The sequence below is a fragment of the Drosophila grimshawi genome, unplaced genomic scaffold (assembly GCF_018153295.1).
Source record: "Drosophila grimshawi isolate 15287-2541.00 unplaced genomic scaffold, ASM1815329v1 contig_1377, whole genome shotgun sequence".
Classification (NCBI taxonomy): Eukaryota; Metazoa; Arthropoda; class Insecta; order Diptera; family Drosophilidae; genus Drosophila; species Drosophila grimshawi.
In genome coordinates, this window is record NW_025062900.1 from 25,657,087 (window position 1) to 25,677,909 (window position 20,823).

A 20,823-nucleotide genomic window follows, 5' to 3' on the forward strand; every position below is an offset into this window, starting at 1 on the left:
CGTAAATATGTCAGATCGCATTCCAGCACTATTGGGATTCCCACCCCTCATTAGATTGAAAAGTGATTGTTTGTAAGATTTTGATTTGCTTGAATTATTTATATATATATTTTTGTTGTTTTTATACACGGAACCCATTCAAAAAAAATATAAAAAGGGTATAATGGTTTTGTGCAAATGTGTGTAACAGGCAGAAGGAAGCATCTCCGACCCCATAAGGTATATATATTCTTGAGCAGGGTCAACAGCTGAGTTGATATTGCCGAGTCAACTCATGCAGAGATTGGCGACAGCATGTTACCGATATCGAATTTGACGATATCGCGCTAATAGATTTGATTGCCGCCTGGCTGTCTATATATATGTTGACATCGCCGGTTCTGACTTTGACTTACAAAGGGTGGTATATTCAACATATGACTTAACACCGCAGAAAGGGTGGCCGCCGAAAGTCTAGTTTTTTGTGTTTTGAATTTTTACGTTTGCCTCTGTCCGTTAAAACAGCTGTTTTGTTAGTGATGTGTAGATTTGTGAAGTGTTGGGTTATTGTACGGTCGGCGGGCATGAGTAGACCCACCACTAACGGAGCACTGACTGGCCGGAGCAGCCCCATCTTCCCACTTCCTCTTAATCGATATGCTGCTAATTTTCCTTCGCTTAAGCCAGAGACTCCATCAGGTAGTAAATTCAGAGTCTTCTGTTTCTATAATTAAGAACTCAGTTTTACACTTCATGTCTCGTGAATAACATTTTCGAGGGACTTAACTAATTCATTAATCCCTTTCCTTAATCCATGCAACAAATATTGGACCATTTTGCATTTAAATACCGCGGAATCTTAGAAATATTTTTTTTTAAATATAAATTTTATTTTCAATATATCTTCATCAATAATTTAAGTTGGATATTTGTGTCTACAGACTTAAGTTGACATTAAATAAAGAAATAAATAAATGCATTTTTAAATTTACTCTTACCGAAAATTCGTTTAGCCAAACTCTAAGAAATTCGGCTTTGTTTGCTGCTTGAAAAGTAATTGTCAACTTTATTTGGAGTACATAATTTTTTACCATTTTTCAATTGAAATGTGTAGAAAAGAAATTCGATTTATTGGTTGTTTTGCAATCTGTGATTTTAGCCGTGCACACTCTCGAATTTGCCACGCAACGCGGCATCCCGCATAATTGTGGCAAGTTCCCGATCCTTTTGGGCGCGCATCTCATCAATCAGGGACTCCCTGAAGCCAGCATCCTTGGCCGGATCCTGTGGCAATTGTTGTTTCTGTTTCTCCAACAGCAGCTGTGGCACCTCCACACTCAGTGTGGCACCAATGCGCTCCACACTGAAACAGGAACCGCCCGCCTCCCCAGTGCCAATCTGAGTCCAGCTGTCCGTGCCAAACCAAATCGACAGTGCCTCATTGTAATCGGTGACATGGCCGCGAAACGGATTCGTTGGACTGCCAAAGCCCAGATGGCTGATGGTGTCCCGCAGCACCTTGGCCAGCTTGGGCAGTTTGTGCGAATAGAAGAGCAGGGCGCCGCCGATCAGGTGCGCCATGGAGCGCAAGCAGCGGCAGATGTGCTTCTTCAGTGCCGGCTCCAAGTCCATGAATATGTCATATTTGCCACCCACAATAACAACGGGAAATGGCAACAGTTCCAGGCTATTCAACTGATCCTGCGGCACATGCTTCACCCGTTCCAGAGCGCGTCGCTGCAACTGCTCCCGCAGCTGAGGCGTTGCCAGCTGCAGCAGGCGCTGGGCAGTGTCCCTCAGTCCTCGGTAGGCGCACTCGAGATCCGCCCAGACTCGCTGCGGCTGCGACAGATCGATCATGATGAAGGCGGCCAACTGCTGCAGGCCGTGCGTTCGCATCGGCACCTCGAGCAGCTGCTCGGCATTGTCCAGCGATCCCAGCTCCCACACGTTCAGCACCTGCGCCGATCTGCCGCTGCCCATGCGACGACCATAACTGTATTCCAAGGCCAGAGTTGGACGCGTCGTCTGCTCATCCCGGTCGAAGAACTTGTTAATCGCCACCGATTTGCCCTGGATACAAGTGTACAAGTGTTTATATACTCGATTATTTATAGCTCATTGATTTTTAGTTATTCACTTGCCACACACTTGCTGCCCAGCACGAATAGAGTCCGCTCCTTGGGCGCCGTTGTTGCCTCCACTTGACGCAATCTTTGCTGCTCCTCGGACAGACGGCCGGCAATCTCTTGGATGCTGCTTGGATGCGTGGCACTTAAGCTGTTCTCATTGCTCTTCTCAAACATTTTGTGCAGTTTCTTTTGCAAGTCGAGCATAAATTGCGGCAAACGCATCACATTGCCACAAACCCGAATTAACGATTTGTTTGCATTTTTCAAAAATCGCCCTGACAACCGACGAATGCAAGTCAGGCCGACTGTCTGGCAACGCCACAACTGATTCGATTATCTTTTACATGGTATTTTCCGTTTAAGTTGCCGCACTGAGAAAACAGCTGCGTTTCCATCGTAGAAAATGTTTCAATGAAAAACATAATGGTAATTCTGCACTGCTTGCTTGCATATGGACATCCTTTGTTCTATATTTTCTATTTTCCACTTGACGCTGAAGATGGCGCTTCTCCCTTGACAGTCATGCGGTGTTTTCCATATTTGGTTTAAGTGGCGATATTTTCTGCACTGCTTGTTTAACACTGCATTTTGCTGAGAGTGATTCTATATTCCATGTTATTGCCTGAAAAGCAGTTAATGTGTGGGTTTCTATGTTTTGTAAGTGCTTCGATATTCTATGCACTGCTTCTTTAAAAAGTGAAGCTGTGCAATCCATGCAAGAGGTAACAGTACTGCTTTTATTAATAATTCGATGTTCTATGTTTGCGATAAGCTGTTGCCATAAAACTGCTTCGATTGTTCGTTTCCGCTACCGAACACTAGGTGGTGTGTTCCCTCATGATAAATTTCATTTTGAGCAGCGTTTTTTGGACTATTTCTATTTGAATTTGCAAAGCTGAATTTGAATAAAATTTCTAACGTATGTAATCTTATAACCGACGATGTCATATCACTTGACAAGTAGAACAACAAACCAGCTCTCCAAAATAATTAGTTTTGTGTCCATTCGGATTGCTATCTTTGATTTTGGAGTTGGAGTTGTCTCCCTTTGAGCAACATTGCTTCATCCTTGCATGAGACCTACTCGCTTTGCTTTTAGTGCTGCAGCAGCAGCAGCATCAGCATCAGCAGCAGCATAACCGACCACCAAGTCATCAAACATAATTACTTGCCCAAAAGGCATGCGCCAATTGACATTTCGGTAGCAATTGCCCATCATCCCCCCTCCCTCTTCCCTGGTCCTTCCTCGCTCCTCGATTCTATCCAAGCTCATTAGCCACCACTGCCAAGTTTTAAAGTTTAAGGTGAACTTTCTCCAGCTCCATCTTCAGCTGCCATCATAGCCGCAGGACCTTAAATCATAATCAAATTTGTTGGGTTGTCCTTTTGCGCCAGTCCTGCGGCCCTTCGAGTCGAGACCACCTTGCACCTTGGCCGCCAGTCCAATTGGAACTGGACGCAACTCTTTATTTGTGGCACCTTCCAAAATGAGAAGATTTTCACATTAAAATTATAATAATTAATAATTGTTTGTATAAAATATAAATTTGATTATAATTCCAATACAAACACAGATGTTTCTTATTAATCCGTATTTTTATATGGATACAAGGTATCTCTAAAATCCGTCACTCCCCTGCAATTGTCCGGCAAGTAATCATTTTTATTTTGTGCTCTGAACCCACTTAAAATGAGTAAGAAGGGTATAATGGTGATGTGCCAAAGTATGCATCAGGCAGAAGAAAGCACCTGCATCCCCACAAAGCATATTTATTCCTGTTCAGGATCAACAGTCGAAACTGAAATCTGAAATCAAATATACAACTTAACAGGGTAACAGGGTATGCGGGAGTCGAGCTCACTCGCCTACAACATCCTTTTTGGTTGTAGCTGTATTTTTGCGCCCCAATGTTGTTGCAACGTGGCTTAAAGAACTTGGCCCCAAGGCAGCCCTTTGATGCGCCGTTGTGTCTGCCTGTAAATAGTACTTTGTACATTGTACATTGTACATTGTACATTGCATATTGTGTATTGTGCATTGTGTATTGGTCTTTAAGCCACCCTGCCACTTATTTATGGTGATCTGTCTAGCAAATAACTCATTTCTATGATAACTCGACTGCGCTCCTCAATTTGCTCCCGAGCACTTTGTGCTCGGCTTAATTTGTTTCTCGATTCGGATAAGGTCAACGGGCAGCTGACTGAATAATTTAATAAAGTTGAGACCTTTCACATTTATGTTCCCCAATTGAGAGCCTCAATAAATAAAAGTGAAATCACGTCAAATATTTCATAAGAATCACATTACACTATTTGTTTAAATGCAGTTAATCAAATAATCATCATAAACAAGCTAAGCACAAATATTTAACATCAATTTAAACATAAAAATGCAACATTTAAAATACATATTTAATAACGACTTGAGTAGTTGGTTAATGATGTTCTGGCCACACACACACACACACTCACACACAGAGCATATGCAGAAAGTAAATACAATGCATGGCAATAATCACACACACAGAGCATCAGAACGGACAGAGCCATAGATCCGGAGTTTGCAATCAAAATGAACGGAATCCGAGCATCGAATCAGTTGCAAAATGCAATTAAGATTCGCCGTCGAGTCTCGAATTGCTTTAGGAACTGATTTGTTATCGGTTAAACACAAAGCAAATCCCTATGACATCAGTATAAATAATATTGTCTGTGTGTGTGTGTGAGTGTGTGCGTGGGTGTGTGTGTGGGTGGCTTGGTGTGTGTTGTGTACTTTGCCTAACTGGTGCATATCTGCCAACTTGCATCTGAGTGAAATACAGTTGTCTGCGAGTTGCAATTGATTTAGAATTTATTGTTTGCGTTGAAGTGGAAGTGTGCAGGGAATGCATGCATCTCCTTTCCCTTTTCGTGTACTCCTACGTATCCTAAGAAAGAAAATCGGACTGAAAACTAACATTTTATTCTCTTTCGATTCGAAAATAAATTATAAATTAAAATTAACAAGCCTTGTTTTACATCTCTCAGAAACTCATTATTATCTGCCTTAAATTAAAAGTTATGTATGTTTTTTTAAACTATCTAAAATATTTGTATTTGTGAAAACTTTTGTGGCTGTCAAAATTAAAACACCTTTCTCCCTTCTCTCTAGAATGCGTTTATTTTTTTATCTTCATTCACAACGAGTCTCTCTTCTTCTTCAATTTGGTGATCACACCCTTGATATCGATCGACATCGATATCAATGTTAATTACATAGTTGCACATTACACAGATGTTACAGTTACAGTTGCAGATGTTATGTTACAGTCTTAGAACTAAAGCTTAACATATTTGTTCCAAATTTTAATAAAAGTGTTCAAATTAACTAATTTCGTTCAATAAAATTGACATTAAGTTTTAGAATGCCTTTGAAATTCGCAGCACATGTGAATTTCTTGTTCCCTGGGAGTGCATCATCGATTGCTGAAAAGTTTAGGCTGGCGCATCAGCACGGATTTCGAGCAGTGGAAAGCTCGTGTGCCGGGAAGGACCCATGCAAAATGAAGAGGATTCAGGATACTGGCGCAGTTATCAGCCTAGCCAATATTGAAGTTAATGAGTCTTCAGATGAGCTTAAGTAAAATACATTTTCCTTCAAGCATCAGTTGAAGAAAAACAATACGGTTTGTCAGTGTTGTGAAGTGTAAGAACAGAGATTTGATGTCTGATTTAGTTGGATGCGGTTCGCAAGCTAAATGCGATCATTTCAAATCAAATGATGCAAATTTAAAACAAGCTTAAAATGCTATGACACGATTGGAATAATGAGGCCCATAAGCAAGTACAGTGTTCTATGCTATTTGATGAACCGTATGCACTTGCATCAGAGATGTTAAGGGAAATCAATTATGATAATATGAAGTTATTGATGGATATCTGTACATACATACATGTATATCATCTACATGTGACAAGAAATCTGTGACGACCAGATTCTGCTGGAGAATTATATAATGAGTGCAAAGATTGGATTGGCAGTGAATACAAGCCCAAAAAGGAACGACTGCGGAAGATACAAAGTGGATAGCAGATTAGGGCTTTGAGCCGTGAATGAAACGAAGTCATTCAAATGCAACAAACGCAACAACTATGCAAACCGTATTAACCGAAATCGAAAACTTTTGCTGAAAACTGAAAGTTGAGCCTTAAACTTTGATCATACCACTTAATGTTTGACTTTTGGCCATTTACTTAACGCATTTCAATTATGAAAGTTTTGCATGCACTTTGTGTGTTTGTGCAGCATTTGGTTCAAAGTTTCAGCGTGACATGTTCCGCCCTGGTAGAAAATCGCACCGCCTGACGTCATTTGTCATTTGTCGGCTAAGAAAACAAAGCTGACAGCAAAGTTGGCATGTGGAAAAAAAATAGAAAAGAAAAGCAAGTTTACAGAAAAATTGCTGACAGTGCAAGTTAAAGTTTATCTCTCGTGCTCTGGTTGCACTCTGCCATTTCGTGTTCCGCTTCCTGTTGCTGTTCCTGTTGCTGGATAAACACTTGAGGCCACTGTTTATGTTGGACTTTTCCTTGTACAGTCGCAATCATGATTGACAAGTGCTGCCAGGACCACGACTCAACTTGATGGCTATTTAAGGCGCTTAAAAGTTGAAGTCCTGCAGTTCAACTATGTTTTCTACTCATATTTGATTTATTTCACATTACAAATAAATATGACTTTGATTAAACACAAAAACATGCACCGTTTAATTGACTACAAATTTAAAACTATATTCAACTAAATGTAATTGTACTAAAATAATTACCAATAGTTTATTTCATTTCATTTGATGTAACTTATTTCCGGCAGCCGTCGTTGCGTTGCGGACTTGCCCCAATCTGGAATTTCGCACTCAAAAGTCAGACACACACGGACAGACACACCACGAACACGGAGAACAAGCTCCTCACCTCAAAATTCGTAGTCGATGGATGATTGATGGTTTCACGAAGTTTGCCAAAAAATGCGAAGCTCGTCAAAACCAGATTCTTGTTAGTCTCCTCTGGTAACTGTTTGTTGCAATTCGCAATTTGCTGTTGTTGTTTTGTGGCATGCAACACACACAAAAAAGGGAGAGCTAAGAAAATGTCAACTCGTCGCCTACTTCATGTACGCGTTGCAAAAACTTGATGGGCTGTCAGGGTCGGGAACAGCAATTGGATTTTAGCGCCAGCTGCACAAGGAAAATGCATTTTCTATTTCTACCTCTGACTTGTGAAATTATCGAAATTGTATTATGGAAATTTTATGCATACATTTTTTGTTGTTTATTTTTTTGTTTTTTTTTATTTCTTGAAGTCAGCGCCTGCTTTGATTTTGTTGTTGAGAAATAGTTTTTCAATTTTGCTTCGCATGCAGGCAGCCAAAAAGAACAACAACATCAACATCACCAACAACAAGGCCCAGAAAAAACTTGACTTTTGGCCTGGCTACGGGCAAAGTTTTTGGCAGTAGAGCAGCCAAGAGGCCAGGGCTGTGTCGCCTCCGTTTTCCAACTAGCCACCAAGTACAAGTTATGTGCATATTTCAATATGCAGATTGATTTGTATTTGAATTTCTATTTTGTATTTTTCTATTCATTTTTTGGGCGCTGCAAAACACAAATCGATCGAAATTGGAGGACAACGTCAAACAGAGGGAGAGAGAGAGATAGAGATAGAGAGAGAGTCATGGGAAGGACGACAATTTTGTCGCGTATACAACTGCCAATATTCATAAAAGCAGACTTATTAACGCTGCCCATCTGCTCAGCTGCAGTTCTTAATTAAAAACTTTCGCAGCTCGCGTTGCGCAGCGCCCAGCGGAGCAATAGATAACACACCAAATAGGGCAGGCTCCGCGCCGCGCCATGCAGCCATCCATCTAACGGTTTACCAGCACACACACACACCGATCAACATGTTGCGGCCATAATGCTCCCTGGTAACTCTACGGCACGTAATTGCAATTGCAGAGCGCCATTGCCCGTTTCCCCTTTCTGAGGCCTTAACAGGCCTTGGTAGTCCTTGCTAGTTCTTGGTGTGGTGACCCCAACCAACGTGACGCTCATAAAATTTACAAGTGCAAGTAGTGTTTGCAATTGGCATGATGGGGCCTACAAATTCATAGACTATGAGTTCAGTTACTATATATTTAAGGCTATGCACATTAAAGTCCTTTAATTTAAGTTCTTTGTAATTGGCAGTTGAGGTGAACCTACACCATATTGAGGCATATATGTGGTAAACTTGTTTTACCAAAACTTCAGATATTTTCCTAGTATTGTCTGTCTCACTCTTTGTCTCTGTTCCTTAACGCTTTTACTTTTCTTATGACTAAGCTACGAACGCCATTAAATGCACCAACATTTATTATTTTATTTTTTTTATTATTTTTCGTTCATATCTCTATTTTAATTGTATATACAAATTTTTAAGATTGTATTTAATTAATATTAAATTTTTCTTTATTCAAACATTTCTTAAAACCTATGAACTGTTTTTTGTCAACATTAAATAAATAATAAATAGCACAACTCTAAAAACCGCTACTAATAATTACCACTTCGAAACTGTTATATAATATAAAAGATAACTCGATTATCTATGTTAAAAACTCAGACTTCAAAATGGATTTTAAACATTGTGCCTGAAGCGATTTTAGAACTTAAAAAATTATTGAGCAAAGCTAAATATTGTTCATTTTTGTGAAAGCCATGCTAAATATATAATTTCTAAAATAGAGAAATGAAAAAATAAATATATTAAAATATATTTGCAAGTCGTATGGGTTTTAATATTTGAAAAACTGCACCACATTTTCATAGTAAGAGTAAAGCAACGTTCATTTAAGGTTCACGTCTGTGCTTTCTATGCCGTCGCAGGTTGCACGTAAAATACAGTAGATGGCGAAATTGTCAACAGCGTGCACCGTCAAATTCTTTCCGAGCGACAAAGTGAGTGCCCATTCAAAATGAACAGCATGTTAAAAATAACATACCCATTTTGAGTATAACAGTGAGGCAATTTAATATTTCAACAAAAACTAAGCAATTAATGTATCCAATCTAGGGCTGTTTCTCAAAAAATAATTATAATTTTCACCTAGACTCTTGGCAGTCCATTGAGTCGCCTTGCTCACATTTGCTGAATGTTAACATTTAAGAAAGGTTAACATGCTCATTTGAGCATAACATAACATGCCAGTGCACAGCACAGAGAAAATTAACATGATATGTTAGCATTAATAATTTTACAAGTGGACGGTAAAGTCGCGTTTTGGGTGCGTTTGCAATTTGCAGTGTTTCTGTGTGTGTGTGTTTGTGTGTTGGGCTTCCAACTTAATAATATTAATAATAATCACAATTATTATTATTATTAGTTCGAAAAAAGAAAACAGCCGCACAAGCGTTGTGTGTGTTTCAACAAATTTTCCCAAGTTGCTCGCTGAAATTTGGCTCATTTTGAATGATTTTCGTTTCGTGGGTGGTGTTTTTTTCTTCGTGGATTTAACAGAATTGAACCTGCTGCAAATCAAAATCAAACAATATTCAATATAAATACAAAAAACCAAACAAAACGCGAATCTAAAAATTCTCTCCCTTTTTTCGGTGAGCAAAGCAACAACAACTGAAAAGAAGAAGTAGCAGCAGCAGCATCTATGTATGGTTGTGTGCGCCTATTTGTGTGCGACTATGTGTGTGTGTGTATGTGTATGTCTATGTGTGTGTGTGTTTTGCGTCTTTTCACCACAAAAATGTTTTTTGATAAAAGTGTTGAGAATAACTAAAGTGAAATGCATAAATTAAACAATAAACAAAATAAAAAACTTGTCATACAAATTAATTGCATTTAATGCTGCTCCTTCTTCGTGTGTGGCAAAATTCTCATATTAATTGCAACAACAAGAAGAAGAAGAACAGCACAAATCCGAAAACAAAACAAAACGCAAAGCAACAACAATGACAGCAATAACTGTATTTAATACGACGCCCGTCATTTTATTTCTCCCTCTCGCACCAATACAGAGAAAGAGAGAGAGAGAGAGAACGGCACCTTCAATATTCGATTTTTATGCTCATTGAGCGAAAAAAATAAATTCGTTGTTGTTATTGTTGTTGTTTTTATTGTTGCTGCTGTTCATTTTTATCTCATTGTGTTTCGTTCGCAAAATGTTGCTAGTTTTGTGTTTTGTGCGCGCAAAAAGTGTTTTTAATCGAAATATTTGTTGTTTCCCTCTCTTTCTCACTCGATGTCTGCCTTGCGCCGCGCGCTTTCAACAGCTGCTCGTGACGTCCACAACAACAACAACACACCCCACCCACAACGTGTGAATTGTGAAAAGATTTGCAAGTTGAAATTATTGCGAGGTGAGTTTCAAAACTATTTACAAATGTTGAATTCGACTATGATTAACACAAATTGCGAATTGATGTGAAATGTTAAAGTTAACATTTTATTTACGTTATTGCTGTTAAGCTTTTCTCATTTTGAAAGTTGATGCGAACTTTTTCGAGGTCTTCTCACAAACAAAAAACTAAAAAATAGAAATGAACGCCAATACAAAGCAATTACCATGAAGCTGAAATATTTATACAAATCTCGCACATTAATTTTTTTTCATTTTCATTTGTTTATTCGTGTGAAACAAATCGAATAGCAATAAATTGCAAATTTCTGCTGTTCACTTTTACCGAATTGTAAATAAAAATGAGAAAAAAATTGCGCAAAGAAAGGAAATTTCATTCAAAATCAATGTATATACGCATAAATAAATTCATGAATACACTCACAAAAATATGGATGTTTACTTGGTTTGCATAAGCACACGAAAATCAAATCGAATGGAATGCTTTGAACTTGAAATACTCACAAAGTAGATATAAAAAAATACAACTACAAAATAATAACGCGCACACGCACACAAACACACACACACAGGGGCACACAACTACTACACTCGCTCGTCTTCTAAGCGCCATTCAAATCTTTAGAATACCCTGTAGCCATTAAATATTTGAAATATTGGGTATTATAAATGTGTCTATGTAGTTGACAAAGCATTAAGAGGAACCGGAATCGCAACTTGTTGAAATTTAGAACCAGAATCGAAATCTCAATTCAATATTCTCTGATTCAAACCGAAATCGGAACCGGAATCAGAGCCACAGTCGGCACCAAAATTCGACATTTTTGATTCCGTGATTCAAATGATTTAAGCCGACATCGGAATTGTTAGCTGCAATCAACCGATTTAAACTCGGAACCAAACCTTAGACAGAAATTCGATTCTGTTTAATTGCCTGCTTTAAAAACATATAAATATATATCCATACATCATCATTTTCTTTCACGTCTGTGTAACTCTGCTAGTTTTTGCTGCAATATTAACTAATCATTTTGATATTTCTGTTAGTGCTAAAAATATTATTATTCAATTTAATAGGTAGAAGAAAATTTTTTTTTAAAATGTTTTAATCGCTGCTGTTTCCAATCTGATTTAAAGTAATAAATTTAAAATTATTTAATATTAATTATTATCTTTATAATTTCTAGAATTCAATCTTAAAAAAGTTTTTACAAGTTGATTTAATTTTCGCCAAAAATGTTAGATTTTGAGAAATAAAATTATCTCTGAAATTAATCAATGGATACTTTTATAATTTGTATTAATAAAATTCGTAAGTAAATTTAAATTTTACAGGGTGTTTTACAATTGACAATATTCGCTTTCTTACTTTCTTACGTGTTTATTCTTTTTTTTTTTGTAAAAATCTTGCTGAACTCGTTCCGCAAGTTCAGTGCTCTCTCTCAGTCCCTTACTCTGACCCCCTTTCTCTTCTCTCTCGCGCTCTCTCTGCTCATTCCTATATAGCTCTGAGAATTGAATTGTGCCCCAACCCTTTTCCTTTTTTGCTAGACTTGCAATTATATCTCTATCTCTATCTGTATTTGTATCTCTGACTGCAATTAGGCAATTAAATTGCGCAAGCTGCCGGGCCCCAAGCCCACAAATTGATCTCTTCCGGCCATAAAGAGTAGTGAGCGAGCTTTATGCACAGGTACAAAGGTAAAGACCTACACAAAGCCAAAGTCAAAGGTTAGTCCATTAGCTAAGCGACTGTTAAGGTTAAAAGTTCACTTCTGCCCTAAGCGAAAAAGTGCATTTAATTTACTGTATCCTCATTAAAGGTCGCAGCTTAAGCTTCCATAACGAAAAACAGAAAGAAGCCTCCCACTTAGTTAAACCCTCATCCCCACATCCTCCCTCTCACCCCAATTGCATTAAGCTCATTGGCACTGATTTGATTTTGATTAGATTACCCCTCTTCCAGCATCGCACGTCGACAGTCTCAAATTGAAAAAAAAAAAAATATATATATATAATATATATATATATATATATCATCATTTATTTCAGCCTGCAGCGACAGCTGTGAATGGGGTTTAGCTATGGATGGGATTTAGTTATTTGCCATCTTTTATTTTTTAGGGTGTTATATGCATGAATTTATATATACGTATATATATATATATATATATATATATATATATATATATATATATATATATATATATATATATATGTATTGGCGTCTGTCTGTGTAATAAATAACAATTCGGTATATGCCGCATTTTAAGAAGATTTATGAGGATGAAATTCTTTCTTAAATGGATTTCTTTTATTTTTGATGAATGAGTAATATCATTTTTTAAAGCACAATTATCTAAAAGAAATTAAATGTAGTACGATAGATTTGTAGAAGTTTAATAGAAAACCATTAAGGATCTATATTAATTATTATTTCAGCTATCATGATATTATAGGAGCATAATATTCTACATTTTCTGGAAATTATTTTTAAATGATTTGGAAATTCGAGGAAAAGTAAAAAAACGAAAGCACCTAAAACACTAAATAAACAATCTTTCAATTATTAAATTATTAACTCATTCCATCCATTTTATCAAAGAACGAAAAACCACACATCTTTGTGCATTACTAAAGATATTTAATTATTATTTGACATTCCAAAAAAATAATTATATTTAATGGGTTGATAAGGGTGCGTGGCCGAATTTTATAAATGAGGGCCCCAATTATAATTTCCTCACAATAAATTCAATCGAAATCCCTTTGTGTCTATGCAAAGTTGCCTCCACTTAACATCATTTTAACTAAATTAAAGATTTGAATAGTTCCAAAATATTCGCTTTAAGCAATTATCGATTATTGCCTATTGATTTCGAAATGTTCTCAAATTTAAAAATTATTAATTTAACTGGCACACACTTTATTTGTATTTTGAATTTGAAACCCTAAAGGAAACAAGATTTTCTATGAAATATCAAATTCTCAACTTTCGCCTAAAGAAAAAGGAGCTTAGACTCAGCAGAAGAGCTTGACATAAGGTAGAGAATATTTATCATCTCTCAGTTTACAAGCTTTCATGCTTTATAATAACCATTTGCTTATAATCTGCTTTCATTTCACCTGCCCACTTCCTCGCAATCTGAATTTCAACATATCGTCATCATCATTATCATCATCGTCATTAGCTCACACACTTGGGCCCAGTTTACATAATCATCTTTGGGCATGTGAAAATCGTTTCCGACTTCCGCATAAGCGTTGCATTTTAGCCGAGTCTTGTTTGTTGGACAAGTCAGTGGTGGCATATTTCCTACACACCTGCCACTTGCCTGGATGGGACTTATTGATTTTACAGTTACTATGCACCGTCGAAACTGGGGAGACCCCAAAGCATGCCCTGCAAATCAAGTGTAAAGTGAATTTAGTAACACAAGGGAAGTGAATGAGAGCTTATATTTCTAGGTAGTCCTTACCTAGAAGAAATCTATTGCAAATAGCATTGATTCAAATTTCAAATAGTACTTATATTTTGCTAGATTATATACCTAAGCATACAATGCATAGAAGCGTCAAATCGAATAAAAGCTAACTGCGATCTTTCGTCCCATGCTAGGTCGGCTAGGCTTCCTGTGCTGAGGACGGAGAGACGAGCGCACTTCGGTCAAAATGTTGACTGTGGCCTAGTGCATGGTGAGCTCGCTGCTCGTTAACTTGGCTGCTCTATACTTATACTTGCACGTATACTTATACCAAGCGATCTTTATTTCCCCCATGACATATTACAGGGTATCGCAGAAGAAATAAGTTTGTTTTGGTCGCGTGTCGAGCACGCATATTACAGGGTATCGCAGAAGAAATAAGTTTGTTTTGGTCGCGTGTCGAGCACGCGTCCAGTGTAATATTCCCTCCCTTCATTCACTATGTCTATAAAATACAGTACACATAGTAGTCAATGGCAGGAGAGGGAGTGGGAGAGGAGGGTGACATGGTTCGCTTGTTTTGCCGGCATGCGTCAGAGCAGAGGGGACAGGTGTAAATCTAATCGAGGGCTGAGGGTTCACTTCTGCTGCTGCATGTGCTGTGAATGGGCTGGAATAATCAATTTGGCCCGCTTTATGGGTCAACCGACATTTTCTTTCGTGAAGCAACTTTAAATTTACTCCACATCCCAAACCCAAGTCGTTCTTCAGGGGCGCTGAACTTTTACCGAGCAGTGGGAGGGGTGGTTTATGAAGGGTGGGAGGAGGGTAGGGGCGTGATGTGTAGAGCAGGCGCTAACTTTAAAGCGTTTACAGAGCACTAGAAGGCGTGGGCTCTACTCTACAAGCTCTATAGCTACTCTACAATCCTCTCTCTCTCTCTCCACTTGAGTTCTCCATTCCCTCTCCCCCTCCACTTTCCTTTCTCTTTGCGCTCTTTACTCATTCTATTTACGTTGCCTGCCTTTCATTCAGTCTTTTTTTCGCATGCTGACAACTTTTTTGCTGTTGTCGTTGTTGTTGTTACTTTTATTTTTAGCCTGCTGATAAAAAAAAGAAAAGTAAAGCGAACTCTTTGGCATGTGTATTTCTCGTTGTTGTTGATAAGTTGCGCTTGACTGAAATCGTGTAGGTTGAAGCGACAGGCGGGGAATCTCCTTTGTATGTATGTAATATATAAGGTACTCTTAATAACTGACACAGAGGGAGATAGATAGAGAAAGAGAGGGGGAAAGAGTGTTTTATATATGTAGCTTTTTAAAAGTAACGAGCTTTCTGTCAAGTTCAATTTATAAAAAGCACTTGATAACGATTATTATTAAATATCACCCAAGAGCCCAATAAATATTTATTTTCATATGAATTTCATGTGAATTCCACATGTGATTGCATTATTCAAAGTAAGCTTTTAATCTCCTACAAACGTTATTGAAATGTACCTCAACATAATTTTAAAGCTAAATAATTTTGTATCAATGCAGCTGGGAATTCAAACATGGCGCTTGTAATCAAATTCTCAGGATGTAATAAAATCCAAAAAAAAAAAAAAAAAAATTGCCAAATATAAAAATTTCTTGATTAGAGCTTTTTATAAATAAAAATTAAATTTAACAACTTGAGATCTTTTTCTCGTACGTTATTGAAAAATTCCTCAAAATAATGTTAAACCTTAAGTAATATGTATAATCATTGGAAATTGAAATCGAACATTGGGTTTTTGAGTGAATTTGCTGGATTTAATTAACTACCAAAATAAAATTTAATTGACGAATATAAATTTGTAATTCCAACTGTAATATTTTTGAAAATAAATTCCTAAGGTTATTCAAAGGAAAATAAATGGGAATGTAACAGTAAGAATACTAAGAAATAAATAATAATTAAAACTCAACTTATTTTAATCAAAATCGTGTTAGCCATAAATCAATTTCCAAGAATCAGCTCTGCTATTTCTGTTTATTAATCGCCCTGTTTCTAAAACAAACAGATAAGAATGGTCTTGAATCGAAATAACTTGGTATCAAAGAAGAGCAATAATTTTGATGTTTGCCATTTCGATTGAAACCGTTAAACCATTAAATTTGCAGTTCCCTGATAAAGACACAATTCGATAGCAGCTACTTTCGATAAGAGAATACGTTGATCGTTAAATGCAAATAAAACACTACAAATTAACAAACGACAAAATAATAAAAAACAAAGAAAAGAGAGGGACCCAAATAGTGATAAGCTCTACCCCCTCCGTCCACCTTTCCGCTGATAAGCCAAAGACGACCTTGACTAATAAAAGTCAACAAATTAAATTTAGTAAATCTTTGCATAAGCCCCACAACAACCTACAAATATGTTTCGCATGCAAATTGGTTTTGTTACTAATGAAAAAAATACAAAAACCATCAAATTAACAAACAAAAAACGTTAATAAATGGGTAGAAAAAACCCTCAACTTAAATAGAGCAAAGGCGATTTAAATAAACCAGTTTTGTTTTTTATTCAGGGTGCACAAGCACCAAAAATACACAATAAATTGGAATTTCAAAGACAAACCGAATAAATTTGCCTAGTGAGCTGGAAAAATATATACAATGTGTACAGCTTCGGTGAGAATTATAGAAATACTTGATAAGATGTATAATGACAATTTTTTTTTTTTTCTTTTGGTATTCTTTAGAAACCAAAAAGCTAAATATTTTACTCCTCGACATAGTTACCCATTCTCTGTTTTCTTAGTTTACCTATTTCTTTTAAAACTTAAAGCTTGGTTCAGCTTATTCCTCGACATATTTGCTCATTCCGTTTTTTAGTCTAATGTAGACTCAGTTGTGGGCAATATAATACAAAATAGAGTGATTGTTCAGATAAAGCATTGTCTTTATTATTGGATAATTGTACCCACAAACAATTTTTTTTAGATTACCTAGGTCATATATATGTTATAAAAATATAAGTGCTGTATCATATAGAGCATATTCATCGTCATGGCATAACTCCAGGCACCAATTTTATACCTTAATACCTTAATTTTATATATTTCCTGTTTAGGGCTGTGTCTCGACTTGATGAGCCTCAAAGTAAAAATATTGATCGAAGTTATGTAACCGAGAGAGTTTATTGACAATATATTGATATTATATATTATACAATATTACAATATTAATTAATATACAATACAATATTATTACAATATTAACTGGACAGCTTAATTCTGACATATTACAAGCAGTCAACTAGCAGTTCAAGAAAATCAGCCTTACCAAAAAATATAATGTCAAGGTTCATAGTTCGCCAACTAACATTTAAATTGCCCTTAGGAGTATTTTTTTGTTTTGGGTCTGACGCATTGAAATTTGTTTGAAACGAGTTCAAAGAATCCACTGTGAGAATGTCAACATATGAGACTTAATAATATTTTTTTTAATATAATTTTCTAATATGTTGGCCGCAGCTGTATATAAGAAAGACTCTTAACAAAAAATACTATAAAACTATTTGTGAGAACAGAAGACTGGTTTACTTTTACTTACATATTATATTATTGCCATACATGAATAAGTATTTAAAATATATATTTTATATTGCTAGTTTTAAATGCAGCTTGAAACTTTCATTACGTTTGTTAATCAGTTCAACAGATTCGGTAAAAAATGGTGACAATTTTACAATAAAATAGGTAATTTAATGCGTTGAAATTAAAAATTTCAATTTCATCAAACTAGCTATAAACTATCAACTTGATTAATAAATAGCTTTGAGCTTTGGCTGAGACATTGCATATGTTAAATTCAAACTAACAAATGGCTGTTTTGTAAAAAGCAAAAATACGCTTTTTTTGTAGTAGACGTTCACTTTTTCTATAAACCAACAAAAATAAAAGGAAACATGCGCACAGTTTTTATGGTTATTAAAAAAAAAAACAGTTGTCTAAACTTACGAATGTTATCTTTAATGGAAGCTATGACTTCAAATCAATATTTTGTCAGAACAGTTGGCAAAACAAATTTTCAAACGGACATACATATCTAAAAATATTTTAAGAAAACTGTTCAAATAACGTTGCCAACAAAATCTCTTGTATCTTGGGTGGTACATAAAATACAAATTATAAAATATAAATGAAAATAAATATAATAATAATTGCATATATTGTAAAATATAAGAGATGCACAATGCTTCTTAAACTCATTCATATTAAGAAGAAAAAATCATCACTGCAAAATTGTTATTCTAACAGTCACCGTGACGCCATACACAGCAGATAACAGACTAAGGCAACAACAGTTTGCTGTTAAAATTAACATTCAAGCACATTCAGACTGTCGTCTGTGCTAGTGTGCAGAGGTCATGGCGCTGCTGGTTGCTTTTGCTGTAGTTTGTTGCATGCATGTAATTTACATACACAAATACATGTTTAAATTTCTCTGTGTGTGTGGGTGTTCGTTTCATTGGCGACATTGCGACGTCATTTGGAAGACGTCACTGGGTCGCAGACTATGCTGTACATATGTTTGTACTTGTATATATGTGTGTACAGTTGGGGTTGGCCGTTAACAACAACAATAAACAGCTATAAAATAACAATAGCAGCCGCATTTTGTCTGTCTGTCAGTCGCTCGTTCTCTCTCACTCTTTGTATAAGACTTTTGCCGTTTTCAATGTGAGAGAATATTCATAGTCGCTGTTAGGCTCGGAAACAAGTTCCGCCTGTTGCCTTTGTCTTGCCACCGTATTCTGCTTCTTCTAGTTGTTGCGGCAAATTTTTAGCGGTTCTTTTTGTTTTTTTGGTTGTGCTTTTTTTTTTTTTTGTATGTGCTACAGCTGCTGCTGCTAGCTTTGGAGGTTATTCTTCTATTGCCCAATAATTATATTTTTTGCTTTGCGTTTTTTGAAACGTTTGTCTGACGAAAATGTTTCCTGTATTTTCTTGAGTTTTTAGATTGAAAACCAATTTCACAAGTATTTATACACCATTCATAAATACATCAAATTAATTTCACTAACAAATCCTCGAGGCCCTCAAAAAAAAAACCAACTTGGCCACTTAATTCAATTTGGCAACACTTTTTTTTAGATATATTTTTTAATTTTGTCATCGGCAAGCGACAAGCCGCAAGTAAAAAATTACTGAACCGGTTAACAAACCACTGAAACACCAAAATATATTAATTCAGTATATTTACAACTGTGTCGAATTTAAACAAAAATTTAAATTTTATTTAACTTTTGCTCTCTCTCTCTCTCTATCTTTAGTGTAGTGGCGAATGGGGGAGAGAGGGAGATAGACCAGTTTTTGTCATTTGATATTGTATGCACTTAATTTTCATATTCTTTCTCAACTGTTGGGCAAGGGGTGGGGGCAATAGAGTTTGTACAAAGATGAGAGTTCGCTTATGAGTACATTTTGAAATGGGGTTGCTCGTTACATTTTTATATACAGATTGTGCAATACTTGACAAGTGCCCCTCGTTACAGTTTTTAGTTACATATGCCGCATCAAATGTTTTTCTTATCTTTCTCACATCTTTTTTCAGTTCATCTTCAATGCACTTAAATCATGTGTCAACCTTGGCCTGAATCAATATTCAAAAATATGTTATCGATAATTTGAAAATCAAACACTTTTATTGCCAACTGATCTTTCTCATAGTGTGATATTTATATACATGTATTTTTATCAAATTTTAATATGTTTAATACGAATTTATTTTATATTATTTGTTAGATTTTAAATGTAAACTTAATTATCACTTTTAATAAAAACCTTTTGTTTTACATTTATTTAATATTGTTCTTTAAATTTCTAAATATATGTTGAACATTTTAATTTGGTACACGCACTAAGTCTAAATTAACCAAATAAATAAATAAAAAATTATACTATAAATAAGAAAACAAATTTGTAAATATTATCAATAATGTTATCGATTTATGTCATCGATAAATGTTTTAGTATTTTTGGCCCAACACCTAACATTCATGGGTGCACTTAAAGAACAGCCCTCGCTTATGTTGATGCATGCAACTCAAGGACGTTCAGTTGCAACGTCTCCACACCGAGGCACATACAGTGCTTACAGTGGGTAGCAGAAGTATGTGCACAACGTTCCAAGTATTTATTTTGTATGCTTGACTGGTTTGTGAGGGGGAATTGTGCACTGCTATTATGTCTTTTAATTAAGTTCTGCCACTGACTGCCTGCCACACTGAGTGGGGCATTTGGGTCTCGTTGGGGCGTGTCTCCAACATGTTGTTGTTGTTGTTGTTAGCTATGCTTAAGGGCTTTAGTGGCTGATGTTTAAGAATCAGCGCTGAAAATAATGAGTTTACGAAAGGGAAGTGGGAAACGGAGTAATGACCTGATTTGTAGAAAAAATTATGCGAACTAGCGCTAATTTAATACTAGTTTGAATCTGTTAAGTCACATAAGATACGAATTCTTAGAAAGAAAACAATTTATAAAGTAATGTTGGCAAAATGTAATGCTAGGTTATTATTTGAACGTCACTTTTATATCTCTTTAGGGGTATTCCCCCAGTGTAATAGACACACTTCCGGGAATACCCATAATGATTTCAACTATCACTTAATTGTGATTATTATGAATCATCAATCACCTCTCTGTTTCTCTCTTTTTCTACTCTTCGTTTGTTAACCAACACTTAAAACTTGTTGTGGTTCTGGTTCTTCACTATTGAGTGACCATGCGAAAGCAACTCTCTTCAATTACCCGCTTCGGCTCTCCATACCCGGGGCATCGCTACTGTAATTTAATGACTTTTCACGCTGGATCTCGCAACACTCAAAGTCTCAAGTGTCCGCAACTCGTTTGGAAGTTGGAGCTTTA

The 20,823-nt window shown here is 36.2% G+C and overlaps 2 protein-coding genes across 9 annotated transcripts in view; one reads left to right on the top strand and one right to left on the bottom strand.

The window, feature by feature from the left end:
- Positions 1-1,015: 1,015 nt before the first annotated feature.
- On the bottom strand, positions 1,016-2,548 carry LOC6567076 (cytoplasmic dynein 2 light intermediate chain 1). The gene is made up of 2 exons (XM_001993477.2): positions 2,124-2,548; positions 1,016-2,052 (listed from the first exon to the last, which is right to left on the bottom strand). Exons 1-2 carry the CDS (start codon positions 2,331-2,333, stop codon positions 1,135-1,137), a joined length of 1,128 nt encoding a protein of 375 aa, XP_001993513.2. The 5' UTR covers positions 2,334-2,548; the 3' UTR covers positions 1,016-1,134.
- Positions 2,549-9,670: 7,122 nt separating this feature from the next.
- LOC6567077 (protein FAM102B) overlaps positions 9,671-20,823 on the top strand; it is a 51,353-nt gene continuing 40,200 nt past the window's right edge. For 2 of the 8 annotated variants that reach the window (XM_032739633.2, XM_032739632.2), the window contains exons 1-2: positions 9,671-9,739; positions 10,412-10,498. The gene's annotated coding sequence lies outside the window, so the exon portion shown is untranslated. The remainder of the gene's footprint in view (positions 9,740-10,411; positions 10,499-20,823) is intronic. The other 6 variants (XM_032739634.2, XM_032739635.2, XM_032739637.2 and 3 more) reach the window with 4 other exon arrangements.

Bases quoted from the DNA above. Each gene is read 5' to 3' on its own strand.
- LOC6567076 (XM_001993477.2), bottom strand. From the start codon at position 2,333: ATGCGTTTGCCGCAATTTATGCTCGACTTGCAAAAGAAACTGCACAAA. The intron at 2,053-2,123 runs GCAAGTGAATAA...ACTTGTATCCAG, and splicing joins TGCTGGGCAGCAAGTGTGTG to GGCAAATCGGTGGCGATTAA.